The 18,354-nt window shown below is 47.9% G+C and overlaps 1 protein-coding gene across 2 annotated transcripts in view; it reads right to left on the bottom strand.

Moving 5' to 3' along the window:
• Positions 1-18,354, bottom strand: part of PTPN1 (protein tyrosine phosphatase non-receptor type 1) — a 59,120-nt gene that overhangs the window by 6,860 nt on the left and 33,906 nt on the right. The window contains exons 2-5 of one of the 2 annotated variants that reach the window (XM_046678742.1): positions 12,573-12,663; positions 9,598-9,698; positions 6,569-6,667; positions 619-756 (exon numbers count right to left, since the gene is read on the bottom strand). In XM_046678742.1, the coding sequence (XP_046534698.1) occupies positions 619-756; positions 6,569-6,667; positions 9,598-9,698; positions 12,573-12,663 (429 nt within the window). The remainder of the gene's footprint in view (positions 1-618; positions 757-6,568; positions 6,668-9,597; positions 9,699-12,572; positions 12,664-18,354) is intronic. The other variant, XM_046678744.1, reaches the window with a different exon arrangement.

Raw genomic sequence — 18,354 nt, 5'->3', positions numbered from 1 at the left:
TGGTTCCTCAGTGGTGGCTTGGGTGAATTATTCAGAATCTTCACAGGCAGGGCCTTCCGGGGTGCTGCTGCTTTGCACAGTGCCCTGTCACATTCCAAGACCACCCTTAATGACAGCCAGCAGCTGGTGTTACAAATCCTTCCCACAACAAATAAACCCAAGACCTCACCTACAAAACTTACCCTGGCTATGAAAGCAGCCAGCCTGGGCTGGAGGGCCCTTCTTCCCGGCCGCTGTCTAAAGAGCCTGGGGACAGTGAGGGAAGGCAGCATGCTCTGCTGGGATTTCCCCTGCAGGCCGCCCCTTGGTCCCTCCACAGATGCAAAGGCAGGAACAGGTAAGTTTTAGGTGGGAAACTCCCTTTTCCTTGAGCACTGGTGTTAAGTAGGTGTTGAAGTTGAGAGAGAGTTCCACGGAGACGGAGGACCTAAGCCCGCTGCGCCCCCAGCACCCTGGTCCCCTAGCAAGCGGCAGCTAAGCTCTGCTCAGCACAGTGCCCAAGCCACGTCTTGCTCAGGGCACACAAAACTCAAGGAACTGGCCTTAGGCAATACCACCCAAGGGAGTGGACCCATCCGCGAGTAACCATCGGAGACACTTGGTGCAGGCCACACTCACCGTAAGGTTTTCCAATTCCAGTTGTCGCACTGTGTAATACGACTTAACGTCTTCAGAGACCAACGTTAACTTCAAATTTGTGTCTTCAAAGATCATTTCTTTTTCTTCTTTTTGTGGCCAGTACTGTGCACATTTCAACTAGGAGAGAAAAGAACAGGAATTATTGTGAGCAATGCACTGTTTTCCTATGACAGGAGGTTCAGAGTACCTTCCACGAACTTCATGATAACCTGAAGGCCTAGGGTTTCCTGACCTTGGACGTCACCAGCAGCATAACCTTCTGCCTGGAGGGGAGACGGGAGGGGCGCGTGAAGATCCAGCCAGAGTGAGTTGTGCAGGCGGGGCTCAGACTTGCAAGCCAGCTGCTCCCCGGTTCTGCAGGCAATGAGGCACCTCGAGGTCTGACCCTTTCCTTCTCATCGATGAGTGAAGCCAGACTGCACACAGGTCTAGTCTCTCACAACCTACTTTATGTTGCCATTTCAAAGATCACCAAGACCCTGCTGAGGGCTGATAGCATGGTGTAGACCCCCTACCCTGGGAAAATAACAGGCTAATGGAAAACAAGACTAGAGGAGAATGCAGGTGAAACCCTTCGGATGGGTGAAGGGCTGGGGTTGAATGCAGACTACCATTCAGAGAAGGCCTGGGGAGGGCTCCGCCACAGCTCGGGACCACCCATGGCCCCACCTGCCCATTCATTCTGGTTGGTTCACTTCAGAAAAATACTTCCAAAGTTCTACTTTAATAATTTCAGAAACTACTTGATGGTCTTGATTTAAATGTAACTAGCTTTTTCTTTAAAGCAAGCAAACTCCCAAAGATTTGGTTTAGTTTAGAGTTTAAGAAAGAAAATTTGACTCAAGTTTGTAGCATACTTTGCTTGAGCCAAGTGTCTGCAGCAGCTACCCAGGCATCTCTGCTTGCTCTGACTGCTCTGGACGAAGGCAACAGGCAGATGGGGGCTGGCCGCCAGGTCGCTGAGCCAGAAGGACGGACGACACGCCCTGACAGAGGAGACCTCAAAGACGTCAGACTTCCAGCAAACGAACTATCAGCGTGTGAAAAGCTCTTTGGTAAATGGTACAAATTCAAGACAGTCAGAATTCAACATGCACTCATCCACTGCATTACCTCCTCTGGGGCAAAGGACGATGGTGCCTGAAATGCCACAGTAGGTGGAGGCAGACCCTCCAGGACCGGCCTGTCTGTCAGGATAGACTGCTCACGCCCAGCAGGGACAAGGCGGCTGGGGGAACGCTATGGATGTGCCATGGGAATTCAGAGGAAGTAAAGGTTTCAGGCCGGCTGAGGTTACAGGGCAAGAGAGATCAGGGAAGGCTCTAAGGAAGAAGTGGCCTCTGACAGAGGCGTGTTTTAAAGGATAACCAGGATTTCCCAGCCAGTGCCTGCAAAGCAGCCAGTCTCAGAGGAGCAGCGGAGGAGCCAGTGGAGGCCCAGACCACAGCCGCCTGGCAGCAGGCCAGGAACTGGCAGCATCATCTGGGACACAGGAACCAGGAGGCTCTCAAGGCGGCGGCGATGGAACCACCAATGCCCATCAGTCTTGCTCTACTGAAGCTGCCCGCGGCCCAGAAACAACACAAAAGCAAAAGGAGAGAAACAAATCAAGCAACACCAGAGTGTGATGCCAACACAGCACCATACTCACGGTCCCCAAACAGAAGGCAAGAGGGCTTTCTAAAGACCCTGGCCACAGGCCTGTCTGAAAGTGTTGGCCAGCTCCATTCGTCACTTCCCTACGTTGATGATGAGCTGCAGAGATGAAGCCCTGGTGTGGGGCCCATCTGTCGGCACTGAGGCAATTCTGCCACTTGGGACACGGAAGAACAAATGACACGGCAAGATCCCATGCTTAGCCACAGTGGGTGGGGCAGCTGAGGGCAAGGCTTCTGAAGACCCTTAAAGCATGCATTTATTTCTACACTTCAAATAATTACACCTGTGTAATGCCTTAAGACCCCAGAAATAAAGAGACTGCCCCGGCAGGCACCGGGGTGGGCACCCAATGCAGCAAGCAGAGGGAGATTGAAGCGAAGCAGGGGCAAAGGCCAGCGGCTGCCGAAGCAGAGGCCATGTGTTCCCATCTCCCAGGCAGCGGGCCGAGTCTTCAACGCCACCTCCAGCAGGCAGGCACTCACTTTCAAAACCAAATAAAAAGCCTAATAACCTCCGTAATCCGGGTAAGACCACGACTTTGGAACTCTGCAACTGAGGAATTCTGGCACACACTAAGTGTCAATCAACTGATATTTATTTTTAAGAACTCTTAGGCATCTACAGTAACGTGCCCCGCTCTGCTCTCTATCATTTCCTGTAGAAATTTTTGTTTTAAACACAGAATATAAAACAAAAAAATAAGCCCAAGATCGCTCTTCTTGCTAGCCTATTACAGTGGCACATCCCGACCTGAAAAGGAGACTGACTTTACTAGAAAGCAGGCCTTCACGAGGATTCAAACAGAGGCACGTCTTGGGTTGGCACCAAACAGCAATGTGGCAATGCCAACACGTTGGTGTCTGTCACAGCTGCCGTTACCACCATGAAGGCGGACGTGTGAGAGAGAGCGTGTCCTGGGGCCTTCTGAAACAAACAGCCAGGCAATCTGAAAAAACATCTATGCAAGTCATCTGGGGTGACTCTGTGACGGATGACTCAGTTTTCTGAAAGAACGACGAACAGAACTAGGCAGAGCAGGAGAGAGCTGGACCAGGCTTGAGTACCAGTGACAGAAGCCCAGAGCCTTGGGCACCAAAGCACCTGAAACCAAACGGCATCTTTACTCGGGGCTCTAGGAGAGGCACGGTGATGCTTCTGCAAGGACAAGTTACACCCGTCTAGTTTCTTTCCCGCCTCAACAACCCCAACCCTTACACACGTACGCACTCCACAATCACAGTCGCAAGGCAATTTTAAAACCAAACCAACGAGAACTTTAGCCGCTTGGATGACCCCAATCTAACCACACAATCACTGTCTGCACAACTGTTTTCCAGGAAGCATGGGGTCCCAAAAGGGTAAGAGGCAGGTTTGCCAAAAATAAGAGCGGGACATCCTACACTATTTGGTGAAGGATGGAAACCAGAAAACAAGTATGCACTAAATGCAAACACTCTGCAGGCTGCTTTTCCCCATGGGCCGCAGCCAGCCTGTAATCAGATTAGCTGAGCACACAGGATGCTGCAGCTTCTGCTGGCTTTTCCCAGTCAGCCCTCACGGTGGTGCTGATGCCGACGCCGAATCGAAAATGTTGATCCCAAGGCAACTGCAAGAATCTCGTAGCATATGTTGCTTTTCATGCCAATTGGCACGCCCACATGACCGAGGAGAAAGAGTAGTTACAAAGGAAAACAGGGGCCACTGTCACATTACTGCAGTGAACTATGATAAAACCAACCAATCATGTTTTCCTCACGGCCAACACAGCAACCCAAGGGAAAAGGTCGTCACCATGGATCTGTGGTCCATTTACGGTCAGCCTGGGATGGGAGACACTGAGGAAGGCTGGTGAGGAACAGGAGCTACAGCGCCAGGACACTGCTCTCTGCTGGACTATGACAACAGTAGCTACAGCAAGCCACGTGCAAATAGCAAAGAGGCTTTACCTGAGCTTTTAGCAACACACAAATAAATAAAAAGCAAATGCTACCATCCATGATTTTTGAATAAGTCAGCCTTGCTTTAAAACTCTCAACCCTCCATACCATCTAGAACAGTAGTTCTCAACTGGGGGCAGGTATGGCTCTGAGGGATGCTGGACAATGTCTGCAGACACTTCTGGTTGCCACAAATGGGGGTGGAGGTGCCCAGGCATCTCGTGGGTGGAGGCCAGGGATGCTGCTGCGCATCCTCCAAGGCCCAGGCCAGCCCCTGGGAGCGGGCCAGCCCCAGCGTCAGCGGAGCAGAGGCCCAGAGCCTGAGCACCCGGTGAGCTGACGCCTGCATGGCCGCCACATCTCCCTTCCCCGTGAGGGAGAGGATGCATGCTGGGGACCTAACGCTTTGTCTCTTTATTCAAAATTGCTGACAGGAGTGGTGTTGGGGGGGTTCGCTTCACATCTGCAACTTCGCATTTTACTAAGGAAGCCACTGAAGCAGAAAAAATAAAAACCACTTTCACTGAACAAATTTTTTTCTAAGACAAGAAACATTATTTCATCAATTGACCAACCAGGCAAGCTCTTTATCTATTATTATTGAGCAAATAAATACTTCCCTTTAAGAAAAGGGGTCCCAGGCAAAACCCCGGGTTTTGAGCCAGCGCTGCTATGAGAGGACCACTCGCCCTCTGGGGCGGCGGGGGCAGCTCTGAGCATTCGCATCCCCTGCTGAGGCTTCCTTCCATGTGTTCCTCCTCCGCACTTGCCTTTTCACTCTCTAGGGCCACGACTGGGCTTCCTTTGGAGGCGTGGCTTCCGTGGAGCCCTCACATTCTACAGGGAAGGCACGTGTGCGTCCCGAAGTGGCCAGGACAGCCGTGAGAACGGTGCCCCGTGGGGCCCAGGGAGCACAGGGCCAGCACACCCCGTTCTCCGCTCCTGTCAGTCTCCACAGTCCTCAGCTCGCCTTCTTCTGGGGCCTCCACTTCTGAGGCTGGAGAGCCTGGAAGTGCTGGCGGTGCTGGCGGCGGAGGAAGGACTCGGGCAGCAGGGACGTGGCGTCTATTCGCCATGCTGACGGTCACACTTGCGCCCTGCACACGGACACAGTCTTACACGGGAGACAGGCCTTTAACAGGCAAGCCCGCAGAGGGAGACATGTGGGAAGGGAGAGCACCAGCCCTAGACGGGCCAAGGGAAGCAATCGAGGACACCCAGGAGAGGAGTGAGGTGGGCACTGGGATTCAGAGCCTCAGCCAAGAGAATACGGCAAGAAACTGAAAGAAAAGTTTGTTCTGACTGGAGTTTGCACTTGGAGGTGTGAGAGTGGGGTCTGGGTTAAGCAGGGCCCAACCAGGCTGTGCCCTGCAGCCACGTTACGTACATCCTGGAGGGCAGCGGGGAGCCCCAGCAGGGTTTTCAGCTGGCAAGAGGTGTGAGACTGGGCCAGACGCACGTGGGGTGGTGGCCTGAACAAAGGTACACCTGTGGTCCACCCCATCCCCAGGTATGCTTTAAGAGTTACAAAGAACTTGGAAGGACGGATGTCACAAATCCTGCAGTAAACGCACAAGCGGACAACGTCCACATTGAAGAGGTGTGACCAGGAGCCAAGAACCCAGGGTTTTACAGAAGCGAACCCAGAGTCCAGCTGCTCCCACGGCTCAGTCGATGGGAGGCACTTACACCAGCCAGAAAAGCAGGCAGGAGGCAAATACGGCAGAAACTTCTTTTCAGAATAAAACTGTGCGTGTACAGCTCTGTAACACAATGGCAGCAGCACAGGGACCGCAGGTGTGAGGAGGACACATCACTCTCTGCAGAGGGACTCCTTCTGGGGGGCGACGCGTCAAGGGCAACTTTACTTTTTTCTCTCTTTTTTCTTACTTATCTGGCTTGTTTACAATAAACATGCATTTACATATGGCCTCTTTAAATTTTTCTTATGAAAAAGACTATGTAAAAGAAATATAAAAGTTGGGGCTGGCCCAGCAGTGTAGCGGTTAAGTTCATGTCTGCTCTGGCGGCCTGGGGTTCACAGGTTCGGATTCCAGGCACAGACCCAGCACCGCTTGTCAAGCCATGCTGTGGCAGCATCCCACACAAAACACAGGAAGACTGGCACAGATGTTAGCTCAGCAACAATGTTCCTCAAGCAAAAGGAGGAAGATTGGCAACAGATGTTAGCTCAGGGCTAATCTTCCTCACCAAAAAAAAAGAAAGAAAGAAATATAAAAACAATTCAAAGAAATAAACTCAGGCAAAAGCATTAAACCTTATGGACTGACGTACAAACAGTGACAGAAATAGTAGATAAACCCATGACTCACCGAGCCTTTCTCCATCACTCTGTTGAGCATGACGACACCTCTGCTCTTCTGCTCCCACACCATCTCCCAAAAGTGACCGCACGTATTAGGCAAAGGGCCCTGCAAACACACAATCCACAAAGTACATGCCCCTTTTCACAACAATGTACTCAGTGTGAGCTCACCATCAGAGGCGAGGGAATGACAGTGCCTTTAGGCAGAGTGGGGGCTGAGGATGGGACAGGGACCCACCTTTCCCTGCTTAGTGGTGAGTAACCACAATTCTATTTTCTAACACACAGTGAAAGGTCATTTCCACTTCTCAGGGCTGGTTTGGGGCTGACGGACAGAGGAGAGAACACGCTGATTCTGCTTTCTGGTTTGGGCTCGCCGGCTGAGGGGCTCCACTGAGATCCACCCCAAAGGGTGCGGAGAATACTGGACAAAACTACCAGGGGCCAGCGAGAGGCGGGATGGGGAAATGATCAACAGCGACACTTCTGGCATGCAAGTCCCAGCTCCAATCACTTATCATCTGTGTGACCTTGGACAAGTCACTTCACCTCTCCATGCCTCACTTTCTCCACCCATCTCCCTTGACTAATCATAGCCCCTACTCAGAGGGTTTTGAAAATTAACTATGTTCATACATATAAAGGCCTTACCACAGTACCTGGAACACAGTAAACACCCAATACAATGTTAGCTATTATTATTACTATTAATAATGGCGACCTTGACCATAGACAGCCTTCATCCTTGGACCATGGGACATCAGAGATGTGGACACACAAATGGTCAGCCAGGCTGCCCAAGGAGTATGGTATTGCCAGGGCATGGCGGGGCACATGCCGAGCAGCTGGTCCTCTCACTCCAGCCCACCTGGCGACGGGCAGAGATGTTCAGTGGATACAAGGGTATGGATGCCTTGAGCTTCTCTCAACTTTCAGTGCTGCCTGGAAGGGACATCATCTATCACCCACACATCAGAGCATGTCCCCTCCCCCAGCCAGCACCACTTCTAGAATGGTTTCCATTCTCACCTCTTTTCCTCTCAGTTCTCCTTATTGTGGACAGCGTTTCCCTCTGAGCCTCCCCACACTTCCCTCGACCGCAGAGCCCTCAGCGCCTCCCCACTTTCTTCCCTGAACTCATCTTGGACTCGCTGCCTGAGCCAAAAAGTCTGCACTCTACACATGTGTGCAGCAGGGACCCAGACAACAGGGGTTACGTGTGCATCCCTTTCCCCCCAGTTAACAGAAAAATGGCTCCTGGAAGGCAGGAATCACATGGGCCCTGTCACCGGCCCTCCCACAGCTGTGACTCTCAGCAGTTACTAGACTGTCACCTGCCCTACTCCCCAACATCACCCCAGTTTAGAACGGGCCTGAGGAATTAAAAATCACATAAGATCTAAAAGGACACACACACACTTAGCCAGCACTTCGCGGGGTAGGTGAAGGCAGCACCTCTGACATTACCCTCTATGCTGCGCCTCTGGCTTCCAAGAGTGAGACTACAGACTTACATCGCGAGCACAATGAAATGAAAGTAGGCGGGGCTTCCTTGCCTTCGTGTCTTGGAGAATGTTTCAGTCACACCGTCCAGGGCTACAACTTGGGGTCAGGCTGCTTTGACTCCTCTCGTAAACCCTAGGGTAAGGGGAGGCCACGAGAGCAGCCAGATCCACGTGTGGAACCACCTGAGCAGACACACAGAACTTCCGACGTGCCAAGTCAGTCCCAGGGCAGGGGTCAGGGGCAGTGGTGTAAAGGGCTCCATGACTTTCCTACGGCTCCCCTGGACTTCACACACCTTGCTTCTCTCTGCTTCGGGTTTCCTGACCCCACACCAAAGTTGAGTGGCTGAAATCAGGAAGTAAGACTTGACTCTTCCGAAAAGAGAAGTTCTCAAGAAGCCACTTTTGCCTCAACCTCTTCCCAGCAGCTTGCCTCCACCAGGGATCTTCATCCTTATTCCACCCAAGGCCACCCGGAAGTGCTGGGAAGACCATGGGCTGAGGGCCTGGTAAAGGCCTGCCCCTTATTCGTATACCAAGAATTGACTCAATGGCCCCAGGACTGAGCACAGCACGGCTGACGTTCTATACCTTGCCTGGGAGCCTCCTGGGCCGACTGTGGTCATGGAAGGAGAGGAGCTGGGGACAGGACAGAAAGGGGCGGAGAAGGGCCACGTGGACATGCCCTGATCTAGACCCCTGCCCCAGAGCAGCCTTTGCTCACAGTGCTTTCTGGCTTCATCATCACTTTAATCTCCAAATATTAAGCACAATGATAATGTTCAAATCACCCTATAACCCAAACTGATGTGGAATAAGAAAACAAAAATTATGATTTAAAAAAGAGAGAAATTTAGACTCTTCAGAACAACTTACAGGTAACAGATTAAGACATGAGAAAATTAATTAAAAAGAAACTCGTTTATCCCCATTCTCAGATACTCATGGTCTTTGGGTCATATACCAGTAAGTATTTCATAAGAAGGTCAATTATTATACCACTTTTACGATTTTTTCCCCACAAAGATGCCAAAAGCCAATGGGACTTTTAAAGGATGTTGCATGTTTGTTCTTGTAATCTAATGATGCTTTTTTTCTGGGCCAAAGAATGAGGACCATGCCCAGGAATTCTGAATGGCACCTGGGCAACTGTTCCTGACCTCCCACTCACCCTTTCAGGCATCCGTGAGAGGCACTCGATGCTCTGTGGTGAATCCTTACAGAGCCGATACAGGCACAGGCCTTCTCTAGCCATGGGTCTGCTGCCTCCGTCCACAGACCACAGGCAATTCTGGAATCTTAATGCTGTTTTCTGTAAGCCCAGTAATGTCATACTTCCCAGAAAAGACTAGTGTCATACCCAAAGAGAGTCTCTGAAGAAGATTTTTTCCTTCCTTGTTGCTTTCCTGCGTTGTCTGAACCTGACCTTCGCAAGGGTGTGGCGGGTTTTGTTTGCAGCATGGATAACAGCGCTCGCAGGGTGACATCAAGCAAGGCAAAAAGGAGTAAAAACCTCGGGCAATCTGTTTACCTGAGTAAGAATGTAACTCCTCTGGGCTTCTTCCATTTTTATCAAACTAGCATTGATGTAGTCGTTATCTTCTTGATGTAGTTTAATCCGACTATGGTCAACTGAAAGGCAAAGCAGACCTCAGAGGTTAATAATCCTGGGGGACCTGGGGGTCTACACAGGCAGTGCACCCCACAGGGAAAGCAAAGAAGGTGAGTCAGTGGCATTAAAGGTGTTCACACTACCTGAGGCTGTGCTGTTTTAACCGAGATTAGTCATCAACATGGGGATCACTAGGATTTTCAGAAAGGTTTTTGAAGTGTTTGAAACTTAACAACAAATAGCAACAGAGATAAAATATACTAAAACATGGATTATGTCCTATTTGGGAAATCTGTTCTTAGGTCATATCTTCCTATGATACTTACTACCGTCCCCCCAACTTGGTAGGCTGGGGGAGAGGGTGTCAAAGGATCTGTTCTCTAATGCCTAACACAGACTTCTAATAGGGTAAAAAATATAGTGGCTTTAATCTTTAAAAGGAAACAAAATCCACCAAAAATTCTACCTAGTCCCCAGAGCTCCAGTTGGTCCAATGAGCTATGGTAGGCAGAATTTGTAATCACAACTCAGCCTAACCTATGTCTAACAGTGGAAAGATTAAGTGACCCAAGTATACAGCAGTGTGCGAAGTCCTACTCTGAATTCCTTTATACAAGGTTTTTTAAAAGTTCAAGTATAAGATACTTTACTGATTCTAAATCTTTCAAATTCAGAACCTGTCATGATCAAAGATATTTCGAAGAGAGTTTAACTAGACAAAATAAACTCTGAATCTAAAATCTAAAGTATATTAAATGTAGCTTTCAGAATAGTTTTTAAAAATAAACTCTCATTTGGAAAGTCTGCTCCAGGTTACCGAAAAAGCACAGCCCACCCCCCCCTTTTTTTTTTTTTTACTAAGACTGTGTCACAAAAGCAATGGTTCCCTGGGGGCCACCTTCCTTGTCCTAACAAGAGCAGGTGGGTATTCCTATTTCTGGTACACCACAAGGGATGACAAACTCAGGTGACCACCATAAACAGTACCCTCTCCCCCAGCCCAGTGGGAAGGAGAAGTTCATGGGGATGAGTAGTTTTGGGTTTTCTGTTCTAAAAGATTCCAAAGAGATGTTTTTGAAAATTAGCTACCAGTTGGAATAATGTTTCTCATCAGAGATGGTTAATACAAATTGAAACACGTGGATAATATTTAAGTGGGTCATGGAGATTAGGGATCTCAAAAAGATTATGTGACCGGCGTGGGTGGGTTTCGCGAGTGGGTTCAAACAGCACTGAGGGGCCTGGGCGAACAGCTCACCCTCCAAGTGCTGGGAGACAGTGAGCTCACCTTCCACCTGGAGCCATTCTCCCATTTCCCTCATAAGCTTAAAAGCAAATGACTTTCTATTGGAGAGCAGAGGTAGGGGAGAAAAAGACAAATATGAGGAGAGAGATTGGGGGTGAAAAAGTTTGGGAACTGTTTCTCTGGAAATAACTGCTGTTTTATCTCTGGTTCATGAACTGGTTCACGAAATCATTCAGATGAGCACTGATCAAAATGTAGCAAAGGCATATTAAAGACAACATTACTGCCTAATTCAGAGTAAGTACAGCAGAGCTTGAGGCCCGGGGTACCCCTGGCACCATGTGAAAGACACAGACAGCAAGCCTTCCTGCCACCTCAGAGCAGCTGGCCAGGGCTCACAGCACAATCACCTGGGGAGAGGTTTTTTTTTTAAAATAAAACCTATGAGGTGCCACAGCCCAGCCACGCTAACTCGAGTGTGCGAGCTACCCGGCGGCTGCGGCACTATCGGGTGTCGCTCGATGACCTCGAATTGCACTTCAGACGTGCCTGGCGTGTACCTTCGGTTAACAGCCATCTCAACCACGGCCAACATTTAGGAGCCAGACACTGGGCCGAGTGGCTGAAGTTATTTTATTTCATCTTCATACAGTCCTGAGATTGGTGTGACTCCTGTTTTACTGAAGATCAGAGAAGAGAACAAACTGCCCAAAGTCCCACAGTGCTAAGCAGCAGGCTGAGATGTGACCCTGGCAGGGAACTGTGGCAGCAGGCAGACGCAGACTGCCTGGTCCCAGTCTGGGTCCATCCTTATTCCCTCCCAGGAACCCGGGCACTGTACAACTCAGGGTGGGACACACAGCTGACTCGGCCGCAGCCGCGGGTGTGGCATGCTTTAGCCGGCATGCAGGCAGCACCTGTCTGAGGAATAACCCACTGAATCTTCTGTGTCCCCAGCAGATAACACTGCCATGGGTGATGTCGGCACCTACAACCCCTCAGTGAGTGACAACGTCTAAAAACCCTGGAGGTGAGTCAAAAAGTCCTCTGTGGCTTAGAAGAGACAGCCCAAGTTCATGTCCTTTACTCAGCTCCAGTTTTTCTTGCTTTATACAAATTCTGACAGGCACAATGAGAGCTAATGGCAGGAAAGCGCTAGAAAAGTGATGATGGCGGTGGCGAGTAGGGTGGGGTGGGGAGGACTCAATAGGCACAGCTGACTTGCATCTTCAGTAGAGGGGTGAATGGCTCCCACCCCTCATGCCAGTGCAGGGCATCATTACGTTTCAACACACTGCTCTGGGTCTAACAGCACTGTTGCTGAATCATCCAGAAAAGCTTCTATTATGCTCGCTGTACTCTGCTTCAGCTGGTAGGAAAATGATTCATCACGAAAATACTCAAAGTTAAAAGTGCTTTGAACTTAGCTGAATTTTCCAGAAACTGAAACCTTACCCTTCAACAATGGTGGAAACATAACCATTTCTCTAAGTCTCTAATGCGTTTATTATAGGAAACAATCAAGTCATAAACCTCTACTGCTATCGATGTATTACCAGCCCCAGGGCTCCTGACCGGGAGGCCCTGCAGCAAGAGGAACCGACGCAATGGAAGCAGCGAGACCAGTAATGGCGATGTGAATACTTACAGGGACTGACATCTCTGTACCTGTTTCGGTTTTTATTCTTAGGAAGCTTGGCCACTCTACATGGGAAGTCACTGGCTTCATGTCGGATATCCTACAAAACAAGGATAAAGAGTTCTTTGGAAATCTCTGGCAGCAGTAATTCATCCAGACATTTAACCGAGCGTGGCCCATGTGCCAGGCACCGAGGAAGACCCAGTGCAGAAAGGGACATCAAAGGGAGCCGGGCAGTGTTGGAAAAGCAGGCTGATAACTCCGAGGCATGTGCAAGGTCATGGGAGGAAACCAGAAGAGGAACAACCAGAGGCCTGGGAGCTGGAAAGACGGGAAGAGGGCAGGCAGACAGCAAGGGAGGGGGCGCTTCAGTCGGGAACAGCCAGCAGAGCGAAGGCCCGGGGGCTGGAGCTCACTCCTTTTGCAGGAACAGTGAGTGGGCTGGCGGGGGCAGTGCCAGCCGGCGGGAGCACAAAGGCAGGCAGGCCAGATCTCGGAGAGCCTTGAATGTCGCGCCTGGGAGTTCCACCTGCAGCCTTTGTAAAGCTACAGTGGTTAGGAGCAGATAAAATGCACGTTTATGCCAACAAACTATCCAACTGCTTTCCTAGGAGACAGTAAACAAATCCCATTACACCAAACTGTCAGAGAGAGGGGGCGCCTGGACCACAGGAGACGCGCAGCACGCCTCATGCTGGACTGGGGATACTTAGGGCATTCTGCTCTCCTAAAACATCACCATGATCACAGTAAAAATCTGTCCTGTTTAATTTGCATTTTATTATTATTCAAAGATAAACCTGCACAACAAGGTGACTATAGTTAATGCCACTAAACTGTACACCTAAAAACGGTTACAATGGTAATTTTATGTAATGTATATTTTACAACATTTACAAAAAAAAGAAAGGCAAACCCATGAGGGGAAAACAGGAGAGAAGACAACAGCACCAGAATTTTGGAAGCTGGAAATCAGACTGATCAGTAGTTGGCAGGTCTGAGAAAGCTCAATCACAAGCCGGCAGTGGAGAATACAGAGAACCAGCCTGGGTTCCACCGCAGAATCCCCCCCGAGGCTCAGAAGAGCTGCCCTCGGGAAGGAGAGGTGGCATTCAGGGCAGGGGATGAGGTGGAACTGTCTGAGAAGAGCTGGGTTCCCCCCCACCTCCCCCTACCACCCCTCTGTGCTGCTGGGTGACTGCTGCCTTACGCCTCTCCAGAAATCTAGAGATTTATTTTCTGAAAAAAGTAGATCAGGAGGCAGCACCTTCCACCTGCTCCGAGCTCTCCAGCTGCCTTGTAAGCCCCTGCGCTTTATCGTGCACGTGCAATCACTGAGCGCAAGATGCAGGAGGAAAGCCTTTAATATAATAGCGATTTACGAGAAAAATAAAACAGGAAAAACGCCTCTTGCAGGAAATAAACTGCAAAGAAAAGAAAGCTTAAAAAACATATATTACTAATATACTCAGAAAGATAAGAAAAGATATTGTATCCATGAATTAAGAACAGGATGTAACAAAAATGTCATTTGGAACTTGAAAACAAGACAGCAGAATTGATAAGCTTAATTAAGAGTCAGGAGATAAAGGTACAGGGAATTCTCCCAGAAATTAAAGCCAACCCCCCCCCTCAACAAAAACACACACAATAATATAAAATTAGGGAAAACAAAATACAAGGAAAGAAAACATCAAAAAACAATTCAAGGAACTCTTCCAGACCCATCAAGTGCTCATCATGATGATAACAACAGACCCACACTGAAGCACACTAATGTGCAACTCCAGAACCCCTCAAAGAGAATACCCTACAGGTTTCCAGGAAAAAGAAAGAGTTCACTTTCAAAGGATAAGGTGATCAGAACGGCTTCAGACTTTGCCAGATTCAGTGAAAGCAGACGGCAATGGAGCGATGCTTTCAAAATTGTGAAGAAAAATGACTTCCAACCTGGAATTCTACATCCAGCCCAATAATCATCAAGTGAGAGGGTACAAGGAAAACACTTCCAGATGTGCAAGGTCTCAAAACCTCTCCCTCCCATGCTCCTTTTCTCGGCAATCCACGGCAGCATGTCTTCCACCTGAGGGAAGAAATAAACCAAGAAAGAGAAAGCTATAAAATAAACAAGAGAAAAAAATCTGATACGAGGGCAAAGGCAAAGGAAATTTCCACAAGAACTGTGAAGGGAGGAGCTCCCAGGATGACAACTATGTGCAGACCCAGGAGGCAAGCAGGCCAGACCAGAGCAGTATGACTTGACAGAGAGATGCGTCCACCATACCACCCGTGACGTAGCGAAACTACCAGAGAGGAATGAGGAGAAGACCTGAAACACAGGAAATCAGGAACCCAATGGAGAAGCAAAGCAAAGGCAGTCTAAAGACGCCAGCTGTGTGAGGCAGGCCTCTGGACCTCAACCCAGACAGGAGCATGGCCGTCTCCAGGACAGACGTCTCCGAGCAAACAATGAACTGAGCCACCACCCGAAACTGCTCTGTCCAATGCAGCAGCCACGAGCCACGCGTGGCTATCGAGAGCACTTGAGATGTGGCTGGTCTGAAAAGAGATGCTGTGCAAGTGTAAAAATACACATTGAGGGCCGGCCTGGTGGCACAGTGGTTAAATTCACACGTTCCACTTCTCGGCAGCCCAGGGTTCGCCGGTTCGGATCCCGGGTGCGGACATGGCACCACTTGGCAAGCCATGCTGTGGTAGGCGTCCCACGTATACAGTAGAGGAAGATGGGCATGGATGTTAGCTCAGGGCCAGGCTTCCTCAGCAAAAAGAGGATTGGCAGTAGTTAGCTCAGGGCTAATCTTCCTCAAAAAAAAAAAAAAATACACATCGGATTTTGATGACAGTACTAAAAAAGGAAAGTAAAATATCTCAAATATTTTAAATATTATTTGTTGAGATAACATTGTTAACAGATTAGGTTAAGTAAACTATCTTATCAGTTTCATCTGCTTCTTTTTATCTTTGTACTGTGGCTACTAGAAGAGGTAAAATTATATATGTGGGTTGCTTTGTATTTCTATTGGACAGTGCCGACTGACCTTGTGGAAAACTGTTCTGAGAGGCCACAAGAAGATACGGGAAGAATTACCAACAGGTATAAAGAAAACTATGCAAACGAAAAAAAGGGCAATTATTAGTACAGGAGAATTTTTAAAAAGGAAACACTACAGTACAACACCATCGGTGACTATGTGCATAGGCAAATAACGTAAATAAGGAACACTGTTTCAACCACGAAGTGTAACATATTGGGAGGAGAGGAAGGGGAGGAAGAGCAGAAGGGCAACGTAAGAACGTAAGAACGGGACGGCTGCCCTAGTAAAGAGCTAAATGAGCGCATCAGAAGAGCAACATCTTCCTTAGAAGGATGGAGACAAACACAAGCTGGACTCGGCAGCTCGGGGTTGCAAACGGTCACTGTGAGGAGAAAGCCTGAGGGCACGGGCTGGGGCGGGCGTGGGCAGCACACCCTGGACTTGATTCTAAACCTACTGTGGTACTACTGAACTTCTGAAACCACGCGCACGTTCAACTCGAATTAAAAAAAAAAAGAGAATCGCCCCAGTCTGCTATTCTACCTATTTAAAAAACTGCAAAATGGCAGGGAGGCGTTTCCGACTCACACTAGAGAAGAGCTAACAATTTAAAAGCATGTCGATGGATTACAAACCTACCCAAGATTAAACAAAATCCAGTAGTAACGCACCTGTCACATCATTTATGGACCAGATTAAGCTTTTGGGTAAATGCGGCGGAGCCAGAAAAATAACTTGAAGGAATAAAAGTCCAAGTCTTAAATGTGTTGTTCTCCTTATTCTTTGGCAGCATTCAGCACTGGGGGGACGTCTGCCTCGTGAGGTGAAACACGCTGGTGGGACTGGGTAAAGATGGAAGAAACAACTGACATGGAAGAAATAACTGATATGGATAAACCACCGAACTAACAAATATTCACTCTGAGGAAATAAGGGCCAAAATACCAATAACAGTGTGCAACTGATTGTATTCAGCCAAAGGATTATCAATATGTACTTTTTTGGTGCCGAAAACAAAAAAGAGAGAGAGAGAAAGTCAAACTAGGCAATGTCATTTAATAAAGATATTGGGAAAGTAAGACATATTCACACAATACTATTTTAAAATTAAGGTATACCCATAGAGTAAAATGCACAGATCTTAAGTGTGTGGTTCAGTAAGTTTTTCTAACCAACTGTGAGGTATAATTTACAAATAATAAAATATACTCATTTAAGAGTTTCTCTACTTTAGAATGGCATATGGGAAATATACGCATGTTCTGAATACAAGCACTTGTATTTCATTTAGGAAAATAAAATGCCAGGATTATAGTCTTAAAATTGAGGAGCGATAAAATACCATTAAAGTTAAAGGTAAATAAATAATAGTGGTTTACAAGAAAGTAAATAGACCACTATAGCATAAAACTTTACAGAATAACAGCAATACAAGATTTCTATATTATAAAACTGTGTCAAAGGTGAGCTAATTTTCCAAGAGCTGTAGAAAAAGCGAATTACTGACGAACGAACAAGCTTAAGGAGACTTGCACCACAAGCATAAAACATCCCTAGAAGATCTTTTATTATGCTGATCAAGATTAAATAACCCAGAGAGTATGTAAAATTTCCACACTGAGAAAATAAAATAACGGCCTTAAAGCTGCCAATGAGAAGACGAATGCTGGGTAAATTTAGGACTCAAGCCAAAAAGGAAATAATGAACGTGCCATCAAACAGGTTCCCAGAAGCATTCCCTAAACGAAAACCCCGACCATTTCAAGAATCATTCCAAATGTGCCTCAGCAGTTCAGAGATGGGATCGTACTAAGTCAGAAATTTTACTAGTGGGAAAGTAAATATGCCAACAGTGAACAGATTCTTTCCCTCCCTCCTCCTTCCGCTAGCCAGCTCTTTACTGGCTTTTTAAGAGCCTGCTTCCTGTTCTTAGTGTAGATTTCAGAAATGTGATAGAATAAAACATATTTAAGAGATGTCAAACATTCATGCTCTTCTAGAGAAGAAATCTGATAATATGCTACTGAAACGGGCTCAAGTTTGGTCAAAGCTTACAGGCAAATACTGTGTCATTTTACATAGGTATCTGGCACCCAAAATGATCTGAATCATCTCTACGGTGAACCATTTTCAGGACAGAAAAAAAGCAAGTTCTTTCAAAATTACGATTTAGCTGGGCTAGAAATGTCTGAGAAAGTTTAAACAAAACATGTGCTGAACTGGAAATCTTAAAAGAGGCAAGGAAGTGAGCAGGGCAGAAACCAACATTACCTGAATAATTTCTACAGCTAGTTCTTCGTTTCCCATCCTCCCCCACTTGTTTAAGAAGACAACAGATGATCTCCCAATGAATACAAACGGAGAACGGACTTATAAAGATCTGGGAACAGAACGAATTAGGGCCCAGAGTGAATCAATTTCTCTATTCAGGAAACCTCATCATCCATTATTCAAATACCTCTCAAATGCAATTAGGCAAAAAGTCAACCTTGGGTGAGAAGTTGACAATTTTTGAGATTTCTGTTATTTTGAAAACATACAGGCATAAAAGCCAGCCCAGTCTTAAAGAAATATTTTCATGCTTATAGTAAGCACTTTATTAAAGTAAACACAGCATTTGGTCATAACACCCTCTTCTCTTCAGCACCCGGGATCCGAACCAGTGAACCCTGGGCCCGGGCCATCGAGAAGCAGAACATGTGAACTTAACTGCTGTGCCACGGCGGGGGGGGGGG

The sequence above is a fragment of the Equus quagga genome, chromosome 12 (genome assembly GCF_021613505.1).
Source record: "Equus quagga isolate Etosha38 chromosome 12, UCLA_HA_Equagga_1.0, whole genome shotgun sequence".
Lineage (NCBI taxonomy): Eukaryota > Metazoa > Chordata > Mammalia > Perissodactyla > Equidae > Equus > Equus quagga.
The sequence above is the reverse complement of the archived record's forward strand: the minus strand, read 5'-3'. Positions and strand labels throughout refer to the sequence as shown.